General features: G+C 40.7%; 3 protein-coding genes across 4 annotated transcripts in view; 2 read left to right on the top strand and 1 right to left on the bottom strand.

Moving 5' to 3' along the window:
* Nucleotides 1-27: 27 nt before the first annotated feature.
* Nucleotides 28-4,182, bottom strand: slc25a40 (solute carrier family 25 member 40). Of its 2 annotated transcripts, none has more exons than XM_034228153.1 (10): nt 3,991-4,182; nt 3,660-3,761; nt 3,282-3,341; nt 3,080-3,186; nt 2,880-2,947; nt 2,536-2,660; nt 1,648-1,931; nt 1,462-1,543; nt 576-662; nt 28-483 (listed from the first exon to the last, which is right to left on the bottom strand). In XM_034228153.1, the coding sequence occupies exons 2-10, from the start codon at nt 3,751-3,753 to the stop codon at nt 350-352; spliced, it is 1,041 nt and encodes a 346-aa protein (XP_034084044.1). In that variant the 5' UTR covers nt 3,754-3,761; nt 3,991-4,182; the 3' UTR covers nt 28-349. The 2 variants fall into 2 exon arrangements, with proteins under 2 accessions (XP_034084044.1, XP_034084045.1); XM_034228154.1 differs by having other exon boundaries at nt 4,104-4,166.
* Nucleotides 4,183-4,578: 396 nt separating this feature from the next.
* On the top strand, nt 4,579-11,948 carry dbf4 (DBF4 zinc finger). Its single transcript, XM_034228148.1, has 13 exons — nt 4,579-4,801; nt 4,972-5,099; nt 5,432-5,601; nt 6,210-6,404; nt 6,528-6,578; nt 6,650-6,719; nt 6,808-6,884; nt 7,018-7,063; nt 7,173-7,218; nt 7,313-7,438; nt 7,900-8,002; nt 9,741-9,856; nt 9,985-11,948. The coding sequence occupies exons 2-13, from the start codon at nt 5,039-5,041 to the stop codon at nt 10,760-10,762; spliced, it is 1,839 nt and encodes a 612-aa protein (XP_034084039.1). The 5' UTR covers nt 4,579-4,801; nt 4,972-5,038; the 3' UTR covers nt 10,763-11,948.
* A 481-nt stretch (nt 11,949-12,429) lies between these two features.
* adam22 (ADAM metallopeptidase domain 22) overlaps nt 12,430-17,638 on the top strand; it is a 55,725-nt gene continuing 50,516 nt past the window's right edge. Inside the window, exons 1-3 of the mRNA XM_034228147.1 lie at nt 12,430-13,070; nt 13,346-13,506; nt 16,780-16,856. Of these exons, the coding sequence (XP_034084038.1) occupies nt 12,974-13,070; nt 13,346-13,506; nt 16,780-16,856 (335 nt within the window). The 5' untranslated portion in view covers nt 12,430-12,973. The remainder of the gene's footprint in view (nt 13,071-13,345; nt 13,507-16,779; nt 16,857-17,638) is intronic.

The following is a 17,638-nucleotide window of genomic DNA, read 5'->3' on the forward strand; positions in this document are numbered from 1 at the left end:
CTTACATCACCAATAAATGACTTCAGGCACAGTGCACTCGATCTTTAAAAAAAAATACAGATTAACAACACTGGGGTGCCATCTGCTGGCAGTTCAATTCATCAAAAAGCATTTGATTTGAACACTGATGAAAACATCACTTCTTTTCATTACTACACACAGGATCTATCGCATCAAATCATAGAATACATTATAAATACTAATTCTAATAATTTAATATAAATCTTTGTACTCAGAAAGGGTAAAGTAGTTCATAATTTTGTTCATTTACACTTATACTCCCCCCCCCTCCAGAGGTAAACTCTAGCAGTAGTTCTGGTTGGTTTGCAGAGAAATGACAGGGAATATATCAAGCGTTCGTGTCCTGCAGTGGCCTGAGTGTCCTCTCCTCGTTGTGTTTGCGGAAAAAAGTTTTTCCGAACTCATAACTGCTGATCATGATGGCGCAGGCTGGAGCCACTTTGATCAACCTCGGGATGAAACCTGGCAGAGAGACAACAGATCAGAGGAGCGATTAGATGCCATGTGGTTAGACGTATCTGTAATCATTGACAAAACATCACAGAAGTATCTACCTGCAAACAGTCCACTAAACCCGCCCTGCGCCACAATCCTGCTCATCACGCTGAAGGTGGAGGAGGAGGAGGAGGCCTGACATGACACTGAAGAGACAAAGATAACATCACCATCAAATGACACATTTAACTGAAATATAAGACGGACCACAAAGGATTTAATTTCAGTCAAATAAAACGGCCTTTTTTGTCAGATAAAAAAACCAAAACGATTTATTCCACAAGGCCAGTCCTTTGTGCTGGCATACATCAGGCTCCTAACTAACGCTTGACCCCCACAAAGGAAATGTAAGACCTGCACAGGAACGATGCAATTTCACAGTTTCAATACTGAGCCTGAAACCTATCTGCAGCACAAAGAGTCCTCAGATGGGCTTTTATATCCGTTGGGGTTTGATGTGATACTTACTTTGGACTTTGAACTACTCGTATATTTATTTAAATGTGTAAATTGATTGAGACTGAGGCTTTTTAATCAACAGATTGCGCATATGCCCACTCACTACCTCACACAGCGATCCAGTGCCGCTAAGGGCAAGGCTCCCATTGTTTGCTTTATCTTCAGTCAAATATCACATTTTTATTCTTAAAATAAGATTCTATTCTGCGCTCTTACCTATATCTCTCCTGTGTTTCATCCTAATTGCTGTTGACTTGTTTTCCAGGGTCTTAATAAAGTTTTATCTTGTATTTCGTTTACTGAGAATGTATATATTTAAAGGAATCTAAGACAATGATTTGGATGCACAATCTTTTCATGTGAGATTAGACAAATGCAGAAGTACCACCCGGTGAACCTATTCCTTGTTGGGAATCCACTGACATACAACATTTGCAAACTTTAGTAACATTTAATTATAAAGAAAAAGAATAATGCCATAATTACAATTCTTTGCTTGTAGCTCTCCCAGCTCCAGCTGCCTTCTCGTTTTGACGACATCAAAGGGTAAAGTCACAATGGACGCAATCTAAGAGAAATGGACAAATGATTAGATTATGGTTTACTTATATTAGATGACAGTTTATTATATTTGGTTTCTTTTTCTAGAGGTTGAAAAACAGATGCACTTACAGAGCCAGACATCGCTCCTGATACAAAGGTGATGGTAAGGGTGGGTTCTCTGGTGTGAGAGCGCTCACACAGCCAGCTCTTGCTCTTCTCGTAGTTGTACCAGTACATGGCTGAGAAGGGCACGTCTCGCAGGAGCGTGGGTCCCAAGCCTCTCCACAGAGACAGCCAGCCCTCTGACTGCACTGCAGAGCGGATGCAGTCAGTCAGCTCCCTGTACGACTGTTTCTGCGACTGCAGCTGCGTACGGATCAGCTCCAGAGGGCTGATCACTGTCGCCGAACCCACTGACACACACAGAGGAAACAGGGAGGAGAAGATCAAAACACATCTTCTCAAAATCATACTGTTGCAGAGAAAAATGATTGAAATGCACTAGGTGAAAATTATGTTTCACCATGGTGGAGCATTTTGTATTTGAAAAGAGTAGTGCATGTCAAGCAAATTGTATTCAACCTCATAAACTGCCCTTTTTAAAACCTGAGCCATTATTAAAAAGTCAGGGTCTAAATTAAAATCAAGAGTAACACAATCTGTTACTTAAACTACTATCATAATTTAAATACGGCAATAAGGTTATTATTCTGGAAGGGACTTCAGTAGATAATAGATGTGTTCCATTCTGTAAACACTAATTAAATGTAGAATAATACATGTTATTTATATAGCGCTTTTTCTGGTGGTCAAAGCGCTTTACAAGCAAGTAAAGAAGAAAAGTAACAACAAAAGTAAAAAGTGTAAATCTAGATGGAATAGGGGCGAGGGGTTAGTGGATTAGGAGTTGAAGGCAAGAGTGAAAAGGTGAGTTTTGAGGGACGATCAGCAGTAATTGATGATGAAGCTCTAAATAGAGGTGGTCCTGTTCTCTTGATGTGACAGCGGTTAGCTCACCTCTAGCGACCGCTCCTGCCAGGAGAGGAGCCTCCTGAGAGTAGTCTCCCATCCTGACCCGCAGCGCTGAACACAGCTGGTCGTAGCACGTGAAGTAGATCACGGTAGCTGGGACTGCCATAACACTGAAGAAAACATATATATCCACAGATTATACTCAAGTGTTCCAAGCAGGGAAAAAGCAGCTACAAAAACCACACCATTCACCAAGTGATTTATCAAAGAAAAATCCATCAACACTTTTCAGAAATCAATCTTTGGTAATCAGCCCTGAGAGACAACATAGGTGGTTTGCCACTAAATGGTACAACTTAAAAAAAGAGAACACAAGACTTCACACTCACAGGGTTGGAGGTAGACCGCTCCATAATGCCTTTGTTCCTTCTTGGCGCACTATTTTGACGAAGGCATCCTGCAGAGATGTACAGTGTGGAGTCAGTGAAATAAGACAAACAAGCTATGGTACAGGTCAAAGTAAGGCTACTAATGTTTTACTGGGGTAAAAAGTGAATGTTGACATGCATGGGCTATCTGAAATGTTTACCAGTGTGCCATTGAAGTGACTGGGGGCTTTGTACCAGGCCTTAGTGTTTCCATTTTCACACACGCATATGTGGTCCATAAGTCCATTGCAGTAAACAAAGCATTTCCCTGAAAGGTATTAACACAAGACAAACTCATGTAATCTTTGAACCAGTACTATATTAAGCATAACACCAGAGCAACAAAGTACATATTCATTATACCTTTGGGGAAGGGATTTTTCTGAGCTTGCAGTCTGATCTTCACGACATCCAAAGGAGTAACTGAAAAAAGAAAGACATTAACATGATCCTCCATGAATGAAATTAAGCACATATGTTTTCTATGGATCCTACCACCACCTTTTGTGGACAAGAGTATTTAAACAACAGGATTTAACAAGTAAAACACTCAAAAATGATAATAACTACTTGTTTTGAATGTAGGAAATGTACTAGTAATGCTGTCTTCAATACTGCAGTGCTAATTTTACTTAAGTATAGATATAACTATTCCATCACTCAGATAAATTGTGCATTACACGAGATGAAGCAAGCAAAGCCTCAACCTAGTTATTTGAAATAAAAAGTGTAGTATCTCACCAAACAGAGATGTGATGATGGCTCCGGAGCAGGACGCCACCATCTGCTGAAGAGGGGTAATGCCATTACTGGCTGCAGGACTTTGACGACTCATACTGTCTTCTTTAGAAACAACACAAAGATACAGTTTGACATTAGACATATTTTAATATGTACATAGGCTTTAATTTATACTTTTCAAAATGAGTTAATGAGCAGCTACAGAAAGGTCAGCGTTAGTAGTACGTTATAAAACCATGCATGTGTCGTAACCATGGTCGTAACATTACATGAAAGCAGCTCCCTAGAATAACCAGTTAGTTAATCCATGTAGCTCACTTGTTAACTTTACCTGCTACAGCGTCTCTGCGTTAACGAAGCCTCCCATGTACAGACACACTACTCTCAGGCTATAAAAGACAAAAATAATAACTTAAACACGTGTGTGAGTTCAGGAGCTCTAACCTTAGCTAGCTGTTGAGTTTCCACAGAAAACATTGCATGATGACATTTCCTACGCAATAGGCATTTCAGCAGAGCACATTCTTGAACTTTGGGTAATTACAAGTTACATTTGATGCAATAATGTATGTTCAGGTAATTACACATTCAGTGTATCAGATGTATTCGCAAATGAAACAAATGTTGCTATAGATTTTTAAGGTATATATTATTTGTTTCAGTAATGTGGAAACATCACATTCAAACAGAAAGGATGCATTTACTTATTTCCGCCGTTGCCAGGTTTGACGAGTTTCCAAAAGAAACACAACTACTAAGTTTCTCGAAAGTATGGAAATTATGTTTCTTAAAGACAAGCAGATTATATTCAAGAATACTATTTGATTTAAATGTAATAGAAGAATATCTATGAGTATTAAACTGAGAAATATGTGATTATGTGGTTACGTGACCGGAAACTGTCAGACATGGCAACACATACTTCCTCTACTTACTTTATGATTTAAAGCGGGAAAGAGATGTTTTGTAAACCCATGATCTCAAAAGTTGACCGCAGCTGTATAAACAGTTGTTAAAGCTCCTGACAATGGATACCCTGCCTTAAACAAACAACGCTAACACAGGCGTTGTGTGTGAAATAATGTAACGTAAATTGAGCAGACGGAGCTGTCTTTCCGCCGGGGAAACGTTATCGTTACACGGTAATCCTGAATTCAAAAATTAACGTTATCGTCAGTTAGTTTAGCTTACATTTCAATAGGAAGGGACCAAGGACGTGAGGTTAGCCTTAGTGTGCTCATACTTTATATCCAGTCTGCCTTACTGTTTATGTTCTTCTTATGTTCTAAACAATGTCTTTGTTTACACACAGGGACAAACATGGATTTTCTGGGGAATGTTTACTAAAGACAGAAGGGCAACAACAACTTTTGTTCTCAATGAGAGAGAACAACATGAAGCCGAAACACACCCACAGGCATCCAGAACCCAACTGGCAAGGTAATGTTTATTATTGTTATAACATGATTAATGTTATTATTATTTATATTCTTGTATTATTATTATTCCAACCCACAATATGTTTATTAAAATGTTAACACCATGAAACAGCCTTTAATATTCATATAATACACTCTTAGTGGTGGAGGAAGTATTCTGATGTCAATGTGAAAGCTAGTGGTCAAATACATAGTTAATATGTAGTTAAATACAAATAACCACATTTTCCTCTGAGATGAAGTTTAGTAGAAGTATAAAATAGTTCTCATCTGAGATCTACAAGGGACCTGTCTGTGTCCCTCTCATCTGTGAGTTTTCTGATTGCCTTTCAGGGAAAGGAGCCGGTAAAGCCTGTGAAAAGGCCACACTGAGCCAAGCGAAGCCAACATGTGTGTCCTCTCCTGCTCGAGTCAAACCTTTTGCTGGGAAAGTGTTTTACCTGGACCTGCCTTCAAACAGAAAAGCAGAGAAATTGGAGGGTGACATCAAAGACCTGGGAGGGGTGAGACTAAACACATTTTTCAAATGATTTTATATTGGCTGTCAGGAAGGTTCAAATCTTTGTCAATTCTTCTGTGCTACATCACATAATGCTAGATTTCCTCCTCTCGGCTCAGCGGACTTTATCAGGCTTCATCTGATCAATAAAGGCTTGTCTTATCTTAATTCTGATACTATTAATGATGATTGAAAAAACACACTAGGGCTTGGTGTTGCCTGACATTCGTCAATATTATTAGCAACACAATGCCTGAGTTTTGGTTTTAATATTTGAGTAAATACAAATTATTTATTTTTTCATTTAAAAGACAAACTATTTAACTGTTGGCTGAATATAGACAGCAGAGTTAATAACATTGTAAGTTAAATCAGGAAATATTTGATTAAGATAATAAATGTTACGTTTTGGACATTCAATACCAGTTTGGCCAGTATTCCATGAACTGCACTGTGGACACGTTGTGGTTATTATCAAAAACAATTATTGAGGTTTGGGCACAAACCCTTTCAGCCACCATAAGCATAGTCGGTGCGTTGCATTGGTTAAAGAAGGTGGTATAAATGTCTTAAGGCTTTCCTCAACAACTGTTTCTCTCGTTTGTCACTCAGACTGTTGAGAAGTTCTTCAGTAAAGAAATTCGGTATCTGGTGTCCAACAAGAGGGAGGCTAGATATGTGCACTGCCTCAGGAAGGACTCTCCGGTCCCCAGCCCGGGGTCCGGCCCCAGCTCCCCTCAGCCGGCACCACAGCAGCAGCAGCCTGGGGACAACATGAAGGGCAAGTCTCAGGGCCAAACGGATTCTGTGAGTTCACCTTTGTTGTTCAACTATATCAACTACAGTGCAGATTTGTCGCCTATGTCACTTCTTACCGTGACAATTTATTTCTAGATCATTTTTTCATATTCTTTTCTTTTTGTCTTGCAGTTTATTCCGAGTCGAGGGAAGTCTTTGGTGGAGAGAGTGGTGAAAGAGCAGGTTTGTCAAGTCAACACTAGCGAGTTAGTGAAGAACTGTTTTCTGTGCTAATACACTTTGTTTGTTTTTAGGAGAGGTTGAAAATGAACAAGATCCTGTCAAATGCTCTGGAGTGGGGTGTGAAAATTGTCTATATAGATGGTATGTTGTCTTAAATAATGGTAGATGTAATCTGTAATGTATTTATAATTCTGAAAATAAGTAATTGTGTTTTTTTTCTGCCACGCAGCTATAGTTGCTTATATTCAGAAGAAGCAAAAGAATTGCAGCAGGCAGTGTCCGGCTACCACTGCTGCCAAGACAAGTGTGAGTGTACAGGTTACAATTCTTCAATGCATCCTTTTTTTAAATTGAATAACATTTTGGGATTGTTATTTTAAATGAAAAGTTTGGATTTAACCTTGTAGAATAATTGTAGCTTTTTCTGTAAATGTTATAGGTCAAAGCTGGCTCAGCAGCAAAGCAAGGCTTTCAGAAATGCAAAGGTACATTGAATTGACTCATTACCCCGTCCTCTTTAATGTTGTCCATTGTTTTAATTGCTTTGTAAATGCATACTTGAATTTACTTTGACTATCAACATGTCTGTTCCAGCGGGGCGGATCAGTAAACCCTTCGTCAAGGTCGAGGATTCAAGCAGGTAAAGAGACAGTTTATAAAAATATGCTTGTTTGCCGCTCCTTTCTGAGGGTTGTTTACATCTGACTAGAAAATATTTATTTTGACCTCCTCAGGCATTACCGTCCTATCAGCCTCACTATGCCGAACATGCCGGTGTTCAACCTGAAGACTCTTCCTCCCTGTAGTCCCTTCTTTGTCCACGACAAGGTGAATTCTGGGATTAAACAGCCGGGACACAGGTACGGTGTTTCCTCTCTGCGTGGCTCTCCGCTGATCTCAGCACAGTGTGTCAAGCTGTCACATGACTACATTTAAAACCACATTTTAACCACTGAAACTAGCAAATTCCACCAAAAATTACCCTTAAGGATCTTCAAAGTTATTTTAACTAACTTACTTTTTAACTCGGCTCCTTCTGTATTTTTCAGTTGTATACTATTTACAGCACTGTTAATACAAATAACTGATGTTCTGTTAGGGATGCCTGTTCTCAAATACTTAATTCATATTGTGTGGTGAAGCCAAACTATCAATTTTGATGAAATATAACTCATCACACTTGTAAAAGAAGTTGCACAGAAGTTTTAGTTGGCACTGCTGGAGCCACTCTTCAAGCCCGAATGATATTTGATCAAAATGCAGCGATCCAAACTGTTTTTTTTCTGATGTTTGGTTTTATTTGTGCGACCTCTGGGAACAGAGGTGTGAAAGCCTCGGCCAGCGAGGAGCGAACAAACGTCAGAAAGAAGAAGCGAGGCGGCTACTGCGAGTGCTGCCTGATCAAATATGAGAACGTCTCAATGGTAAGTTATTTTGGTAAAAAACTTTCAATGCAATACAATTGGAATACATTAATGCAGGGCTATTCAATTGGCGGCCCGCGGGCCAAATCTGGCCCCGGGGTGATATTTACTGGCCCTTTGAGTATAATGTTTTTACAATATGATAAAAAATATTAACAAATGGAGGAGGCTCTTATACTTTTGAATTACGTTAACATGTAATATAACCAGGGCTGCACATAACTGGTGCGCATGCGCACCTCCGCCAAAAAAAGAGCACCGGGTTATTTGAAAAAAAGGCGCATTTGCGTACCAACATTGAGAGAGGGAGAGAGGGGAGAGAGAAAGATATTTGCGAGTTGCATATGAACTCAGGGCCGGCCCGTAGCACTGGCGTTATAGATGTTCGCCTAGGGCGCCAGATCTGGGGAGTCGCTGCGCTGACAGCTCTGGGAGGGAAAAAAAACATTTTTGACCGTTGGGGCTCATCCTAATTTTCGGCCTTGATGTAACGATATTCATAATTAAGTAAATATAACACCCTTTTCACCCCGGTTCCACCTTTCATTTGCCCTGTACGATGGGCGCTGTAAGTGATGAAAATGGGGGATGTTGGCTTATCTGGCGCCCGCAGCTCACAGACAAAATGCGAGTGAGCGAGGGAGAGAGGGAGGGTGGTACCAGCGCTGTTGTTATTATAATCTGGTGCCGTGCTAGCTGCTCTAACGGAGATAAGAAGAAGATGTTTCTACAATAATGTGGAGGGAGAGTCCTCTCCAGTCAGACTGAGAGGCTGATAAGTTAACTACAGCTCAGTGAGGTTAAGGACTCTGAGTGTTTAGATAGTTAACTTTAGTCTAAGTTATCTCAGTGGGACTAAAACGGTTAGATCACAATTGATGTAAACACACATTGCCAAGGCACTCCTTTATAATTATTGGGATAAACAGGTTTCAAATCATTCCAATGTATACTATAGGACAGTAAACCAGACATATCCTTTAAAACTGGAAAGATAAAAAAAAATGCATAAATAAATGTTAAGGTAAAATAAGATATGAATGAACAACACAAATAAAATAAGTTACATTAATTTGTTATTGGCTATGGTAGGCTATTGGTTATGTTCACATACTTATTTGATTACATCCACTTGTCTAAGATGACAACAGAGACTTTCGACCCAAACCCAGCAGCTAATCGCAGACTCAACCAGAGAGAAAGAAGTAGGCCTACATCATCAGCTACCATGTCTGACAGAGAGGAAGACAGTGAGGAGAACAGTCAGGAGGGTAGTGATGACAGCTTGTAGGATTACTGGTCGTGCTAATGTTGTCTTGTGTTCACCTCTGCATGTGTGTTCAGTGCCGTGTGTCTGGCAAATAAAGTCAAGACCCCCTCAAAAGTTACGGTTTATTTCATTTTAAGGATGAGCACCAAGCAACATCTCCAGGTGGTCCTTTGAGAACCAGGCAAAACAAGTCATGTGCACCCCTGACTATAACTGTATATTGATTATTAGTATTTGGCCCTGTTTTAATTAGACTGACAAAGATGGTACATTTGTCTCCAAAGTGTCTGTTTTTTTTATTGAATTTAAAGGAATAATAAGGGAAACTGCATTTTCTCTATAATGTTATTCTCTCTAGGCATTTGTGAATTGATTGTTCATGCAATGGAGGAAATGGTGTGTGTAGTACCCTCCACTAGACAGCTGTAATGTTGGGTTATTAAACTGGCTGATTTCCTTTTTGTTAAGCATCTAAAGAGTGAACGTCACAAGGATTTCTCCAAGAGTGATGAGTACCTGGTGGTGGACCAACTGGTGTCAACCCTGCACTGCAACTTCCTCCACATCAAATCTCAGGTTAAAAGGTAATATGACCAAACTTCCACCTATATAATATATGTTCACAAGATTATAAAAACTCAATGTGTTTTTGATAGACCTTTTGTCTTTCTATTCACTCTACTCATGGAAACTTGTCTTTGATTCCTTTCAGACTGAAGTGCAGTGTTTCCTCTGTTCTCTTTGTTCCCGAACCCTGTGGGAAAACTGCTCTGAGACACAAGACGGATCTGGATCCCACAGAGATTATTAAAGAAGAGCAGCATCAGATTGCTGATGGCCACATGGGATCTTACTCGGGACACACTTTAAAAATCAGTTCAGTTACTGATTCTGCTCCTCTCAATCACATGGAGGGGGAGAGGAGGAACAATCACGCAAACTCGGACAGATCAAAGCACAAATCTCTTGCACGTAAACGGCCGTGCCGACAGAACTCTTTGACTTCTCCCACCCAAAAAGCAGAGCAGACTCTGAATGATCAGCAGAATATGGAAACAGCGCCCTCTGGAGGTGAATTTCTTCCCTCTATTCGCTCCAGAGAAACTCAGGACAACAAGGAGCACCAAACAATATCTCCATGCATGAACAGCTCTCCCTCTCACCTCCATGATGTGAACACTCATCAGCTAGAGGAGTCTGATGAGAAACAGGACTCCTCGGTGTGTGAGGCTGCTCAGGAAGGAAACGTTCTGCCCGACCAAAAGACTGGAAACAACCTCTCGGAAAGGGAAGAAGTGAGCCTTCCTTCAGCAAGCCTCTGTCCTGTCCGGAAAATACAGAGGAGGGTGAGAGTTTATAAACGCAAAAGACGGAAAATGAGCACAAACGATGAAAGTGTGAAGCCGAGTGACATCCCCAACAACTCCCTGCTGAGACTTTTTCAGTCGACTGACGACATGGAAGTAGAATTTCTGGGGTTTGAGGACTAGGGAGAAAGGAATCGAAGAGATGAACTGGACTATTACTGCCTTTTTAAATTACTTGAAGGATACCATATTTATATATATATATACATATTCATATACACTATAATCTCTCCACAGGAATCTCAGTAGGCAGAATGATCTCATTTTGTTTTATATCAGATGTAAGGCAGCTGCGGATGTGCTGTGTTTTTCTAAAACTGAAATGTGGTTTTATGTAAATATTTTGTTAGAAAAAATAATAATAGCTAGTTGCTTTAACCTGAATTCAAACTCTTAATCGACTTTGTGAAGAAAAATAGGGTGGTGTAATAATACGCACATCCATTGTTCTACATTGAAATATCCACTAATTGCCCACATGGTCTAATTTGGTTAAAACATTATCATTTGTTCACATTCTTGACAGTATGTCAATATATCTAATATTTAATCTTAGAAATGCATGACAAATTTGGGCCTAAACATTAGTCCACAGTCATTTATACATATAGTTTCAGGTAGATACATTCTCTAGAGTAGATGCTATGAAATGAAATGCCACCTGAAGACGTCACTGCTCTGAAGAACAGGAAAAAGGCCCTAACACTTTAAAGTCCCATGGAAACATTACAGAGGCCTTACATTAGAAAGGAAAAGTGATTTGTGTAAAAAAGAGTGTATGTAATAAACTATTAGTGAATAGTTTATTTCCATAGTTTACAGACCCTACTTGCAGTTGTTTCCCATAAATATTTTTCATAAAAATGTAGCATTTTGTGAAAGAGGCAGCTTAAATTAAAACTAATTTCCCCAATAACCTGAACAAAGGTAGTCTTGAATCTTCTTAGATATGCCGAACTGATCGTATATGTATTTGAAATGCATATAATGGTTGCATATGTATTTGAATGTGAATGTCTCGTAGGTTGGATGTGTGGTACTTGACATTGTATATGACATTTTAGGATTATTCCTAAGTGCACTTTTCATGACCCGCCTTGTGCTTTTCTGATGCATTAGCTGGACCAGCCTCTCTCTGCCCTGCAGTTAGTGCATTAGCATAGAGCCCTGTTCTCCCTTATGGCTCTCTAAGTGATGCTCTGGGTCAGATGGTAGTCTCTGCCACTGACATTAAGAAAGACCTGAGCAGCAATGTTCGGAGGCGTACAGTAAGTACAGCTGCAAATAAAAGCCCGAAAGCAACACTGAATGCAGACATTATTGTCATTTGTTTCTTGTTTCTCATACAAATTCTGAACTACTGAAAATGCTTTTATGGTCATACAACATGTCACACATAACCTGTTAACATGCTCATTAGGTGCATCCATGAACAGTTATATTTTGCAGGGTTAAAGGGGCTTGAGTTTATACGCATAAACTGTTTTTATTATACGGTGGCTGTTCTTAATCCATATTAACATTAACTTTTGCCAAATTCTTCAGACTTAATATGACATTGTGACATACTCTAGCTCTTTGCCCAGAGCCACACCAGCTGTGAGTAAACAATCCTCATGTGTCATGGTTCGGGGGATAATCAGAATTAATGAACGCTGTTGTAGGTCTTGTTTTAAAGTGACACAATATTTTGTTGATGCTCCCATGTGTCAACAGTTGGAATGTTTTGTAGAATGAAGGAATGAGAAGCCTTCCTAAATAGCTTTTCATAAACATGTTGTTTGGCCCAACTGGAACACATTAATCCACAAAAACAAAATTGCCACACACACACACATGTTCTTGTTATTCATAGATGGCACATGATAGAGTGACTCATGACAACAACAGGCAGGTTGGGGCAGGAATGGCGCTCCTGCAGATCTTTAACATGGAGGAAGGTGCAGGAGGCGGACGATGATCATCCCGGAAGGCCGGGCCCGCAGCTTTTCTCCATCCTGTCTCCACTACTCGTTCATATTTATGCATTAGGCGTTTCTGCAGTGAGCCGCTGGATATTGATGTGTTTTAAGGAGGTGTCCCTAGTCCTCCCCTCCCCTGCACCCTCCCCTCTCCTCCCTCTCTGCTCCGTGCTGCTGCTTCGCGGGTCGTCGGTGCGCTCAGACGCGCTCCGCGTTCAGACTTGTAAGGACCCCGATGGCCCCCAACCAGAGGGACTGCGCTAACCAGACGACCAGCCCCAGCTTCAAGCTCCCCTAGCGAAGGCAGGACTCTGAGAGCCTGCTCCCGGAATACCGCATTGTTTTATAATTTCCAGCAGGAGAGTGAAAGGTGATGGTGCTGATGATGCGCCCGCGATGGTGGATTTCCCTTTTGTGCGTCTGTGGATTGATGCACGTCGGCCACCAGAGCAGCCCTGATGCCCAAAATGGTAACTGATGCTTTTTAAAATATTAAATCAAAAACATCGTGCTGATAAAATACTTAAATTACCATTCACAGGCCTTTGTTTGTTTTTGTGTCATCGCTTCGGCTAGTTGATGGTTTCCCTCTAAAATATGCATTGTGCCTGTAGCTGCTTCTTGTTATCAAAGGAAAAATGAACCAGTCGACATTTCAGATGGCGGTGTTTATGGTGAACGTGCCTCCGTTTCCCGCACGGAGGGACAGGCGGGTAATGACATCTGTGTTTTCCTCTCTGTGCAGGAGACGCCTTGTCGAGCTTGAAGGCTCTTCGTGATGCAGGCAGGTTTGTGGGAAAGGAGGACACGGTGCCTCTCCGCCTGCTCTACAGCAGGCACAACCACAGCCAGATCACAGAGGATGAGCTCAGCACCAGGGTGAAAGCCAGCTCCGGCTCCAGCCAGGTACACAGTGTTTTGTTGTCCGGATGGAGAGGAGTGTCTGCATGGAGGCTGTGTGTGTGTGTGTGCTGCTCTCTGCTGCCTGCGTGTTTATGTTTGTTTCTCTTCCTCTACCCTTGTTCTCAGAGGGTAAAACTAATAATTAGTCAATTACAAGCAAAACAGCAGAAGCTTGAAACAATTAAGCCTCTCTGATTAGACTGTGCAGGTACTATGGGTCATCACTCTGCCTTTCAATGGATATACAATATTTAGCTTATTGATTTGTCAACAAATGTTTCTCTATTCACACTGTACATTTAGGCAACTGTAGGAAATCTGCCTTAGTCATCTGGCCAACCAGGATAATTAATAATGTTGTGATAACTTGCATCTTGTGTGTCCAGCTGGGTTGCTGTCCCAGGAGCTGCCTCACCTGCATCAGCTCACATAAAGCAACATTTTATTTTGTATTTTAGTCAATTCATGCAAGTCGAGTTAAGTGGAGGGGATTATATATTATCAAGAGATCATCCATCGATGTGAACGGCCCATGTACAAAACGGTTACACATGTCTTTGAGAGTCCCGCTTTCACAATGTTCAGGTGTAGAGAGGGCTGAGAGGACAACCTTAAGGCAGGAGATACAGTGGCCTCCCCTGCCAACTGATTAGAAGGGCGTTAACAATATTTATAATTTAACTTTTTCCAGCATTTGTCTGGTTCAGGGCGAATACCAGTAGTTGATATGTTTAGGCATTTTTAACCCATGAAATGCCAATTTAAAACAAATGTTTTTATGGACGTGTTTCGTCACAATCTAAACAGTCATAACACGGTTAAGTGCATTATCTTTTTAATAACCACATTTAAGGAACACATTTTTGTGATGTGTTTATGTTAAAGAACGGTACTGCTAAATGCAGTATCTGTTTTTGATTTAGCTCTCAAATATCTACATTCTTCTAAAAAAAACAATAACATTTTGGCTGTACTAGCTCAACATCTGAATACAGTGATATCTCTAGAAAATATGTTCTAAAGTAGGATTGATAACCAAGATTATTTGATAATGGTTGTATAGGTATGTTTACAGTTCTTTAGTTAACACCACTGTTTGGAACAAGCACACCACTGTAGTCTTATTGGCTTGGGGTAAACTTTGTTTTGCAGTAAGTTTGGACAATAAAACCCACAACCCATTATGTTACAAAATCATGCAGAGAGCTGTTAGTGATTATCCAAACCCAATGTTAGCAACAACATAGTTTGACAGGAAACCTTACATTCCGCCTTGTCTTTAATAACCAATGCAGTGCAGTAATAATCCATATCACTGTAGCAGTGTTCACTGACTCAGTTCAGTGAAGTCTGTTGGGTTCATTTCAAGAGACGAGTCAATTAGCATTGTGCAAACCTTCCATGCGTTTTTAATTTGTGCAGCTTAGGTTTGCTAGCCTATTCAGGGCCCAGAGATTGGAGACGGCTACAGATGGTAGCATGCAGGGAGGTGTTAACCCTTTGTCCCTCTCACACATCAGAGCTGCAGCCCGATGGGTAAACATGCTAACAGCAGCCATCTGCCCTCAGATATCGTTTTAGTGTTTTCCTTTGAAGCTGATGCTAACCTCCATCCTTAGATTAATACAGTTTGTGCAGGGCAAAGGAACATTTTCGACTTTCTACAAAGATTCTTAAGAAGATTAGCTAAAATCATGCTCAAAATATCATATTTTCACGGGTCAAGTACCTTCTTAGGAGCCTATCTAGATACGCATTTACTTTTTGAGTTGACACCTTTAAGATGTGTTTATTTAGCTTAAAGATGTATCGTCAGCCCATGGTTACTAATTAAAATAACAGATAATAGGTAATGGTTGTAAAGTTCTTAATTATCGGTTAAATCCAGGGTAGAAGAGGACACGTGCCTCTCTCATTTTATATTTGATGTTCTGAGTCTCTTATTCTCCAGAGGCTTGAATCTGGTCTGCAATCAGCCGTGATGCCACAAGCACGTTGCAAGTTTGATAGGTATTTGGCTGTTTTTAGACCAACAGTCTAAAAACAAATCTGTCAAATAGTTCTGAAAATATGTGACACACAGAAGTTTATAATTAGACTTCAGTTACATTGCCTATTTTCAGTCTCAGACACAAACAGCTTCACCGTGGAGAGTTCAGCAGAGTGCTCATGTTGTTTTGGTGGAAAAACAAAAGCTTCCAGTGGAATCAGTGTGTGTTGGTTTGCATGCTTGCCTCTCGTTCTGGGCGTTGATAGCACTTACAGTCATACTTCGACAGTCATTAGTGGAAAGTCTGCTATAACTCAGAAATCAAGAGTCAGCGGTGGCTTCAGAATATCGGCCCGGCTCAGTGAAGCTGGGATGTGCTTTCATTAAACACAATTACTGGTACCTCCTCCCATCATGGATCCAATCCTGCCAGATAAGATTTCATCGCAAGTGTGCCATGGAAAGGGATTGCCCTTTGAACGCACTCACACACACACACACACACCCACACACTCTCTTAGCCGCTCATATATGCATTGACCGGGCGCAGACACACGCCTTCAAACAATGGTCTCTGGTCAATGGGGACTTCACGGGCTGAGGTCGTGCTTGGGTGAGCACAAGGGCACCTCCTGAATAAAAAAATTAAAAAAGAACCCGACACACCCCTCCTCCCATCGCTGTTATGGGGTGTCCGGTCTGTTGATGAAGGTAGCCGGGGGGGTGAGTCTGGGGGAGGGTGAGGCGAGTTTTAGCCCAGCTCGGGGACTCCCCTAGACCTGCAGAGCAATGATTGGGCCGAGTTCTCATTGACCCGAGGGTTTGTAGTGAAGCCTGTCCCATATGTGCCCAGAAGACCCTCCTCCAGCCAAATCAATCACACACAGCAGTCAGCGGAATTATATGGTTCAGTATGGGATGAGGAATATCAATGAGTCCTTGGCGCTGTGAAACATACAAACTCACTCTGGTAAACATAGAAATGACGTGTCATCGAGGTATAATAATATGTATGCGTTTTTAATTATGAATCATGGTGTGAGATGGTATTACATAAAATGCAATTGCATGAGATCCTTTGCAGAAATTCAAATTCAGTAGAAGACAGATGTTGATGGCTTAATATAAACAGTCTTCCTACTGCTGATTGGTTCTTAAAGAGACAATGCAGCCATCCATCAATGGAGAGGAGAATTGATCCTTGCATATGATAATGAATAACTCATGAATATGATAATGTCTGCCTTTAGTAATAGTAAATAACATGTCTTCTCTGCTTTTCCTAGGTGAACCATGTGGCCCAAGCAAGCTTTCAAGTGGACGCTTTCGGCAGAAAATTCATCTTGGATGTGGAATTGAACCAGTGAGTAACAGTTATTATATAATTACATCTGTCCGCCTGAAGAGGAATCCATCTACCAAAAAGAATGTCTGTCTTTGCAGAGGTATTGTAAGGTTTCATTTGCATTTTACTTTTTTAAAATAGTGTGGCTTGGCTGACACTCAATATTGTTTTTAAGGCAAACAAAGGTGGCATGGTTCTAATACCAAAAATGTTCTTTAAATATGAATTGCTTGCAAAACTTGCTCCTGTTTAGTGTAAATGATCTTGAGCACATTTTGTGCATCAATCGAGTGCTGACTCCAGTATTTTACCTGAATCGTTCATCGTGGTTCTGCGGGTCATATTTTCCTGCTCTCTGAGGGAAGTGTATTGCCTGTGTTTGGGAATGCACTCTTAAGACATTAATATCTAATACCGGTGTGTGCTGTGTATGAATCAATGTATCTGTGTGAATATGTGTGCGTGTGTTTGCAGCAGGTCAGTTATTGTGTGCGTGTGTGATTTAGAGGTTCCATCATAATAGGAAGTGATTTACGGTAAAGGCCGGAGCGCTGCCCTGCCAGACACTGATATTGATCACAGTACTGCTGATGGAAAGCGAGGAACTCTCTTCTTATTTCACCTCTTCCTCTCACTAAGCCTCTCCCTCTCTTTTTGTCTCGACCTCATACACTTTCATACAATTGAACCCTTTGGCATCTATATCTAAACTTTTCTGTGATTGTTTTTTGTTTCGGTTTTCCACCATCTCTCCTTGAGACCAGGGCTTGTTTGTCTCATTTGGCACCAAAACAGGAAGT

Source organism: Gymnodraco acuticeps, unplaced genomic scaffold (genome assembly GCF_902827175.1).
Source record: "Gymnodraco acuticeps unplaced genomic scaffold, fGymAcu1.1, whole genome shotgun sequence".
NCBI lineage: Eukaryota > Metazoa > Chordata > Actinopteri > Perciformes > Bathydraconidae > Gymnodraco > Gymnodraco acuticeps.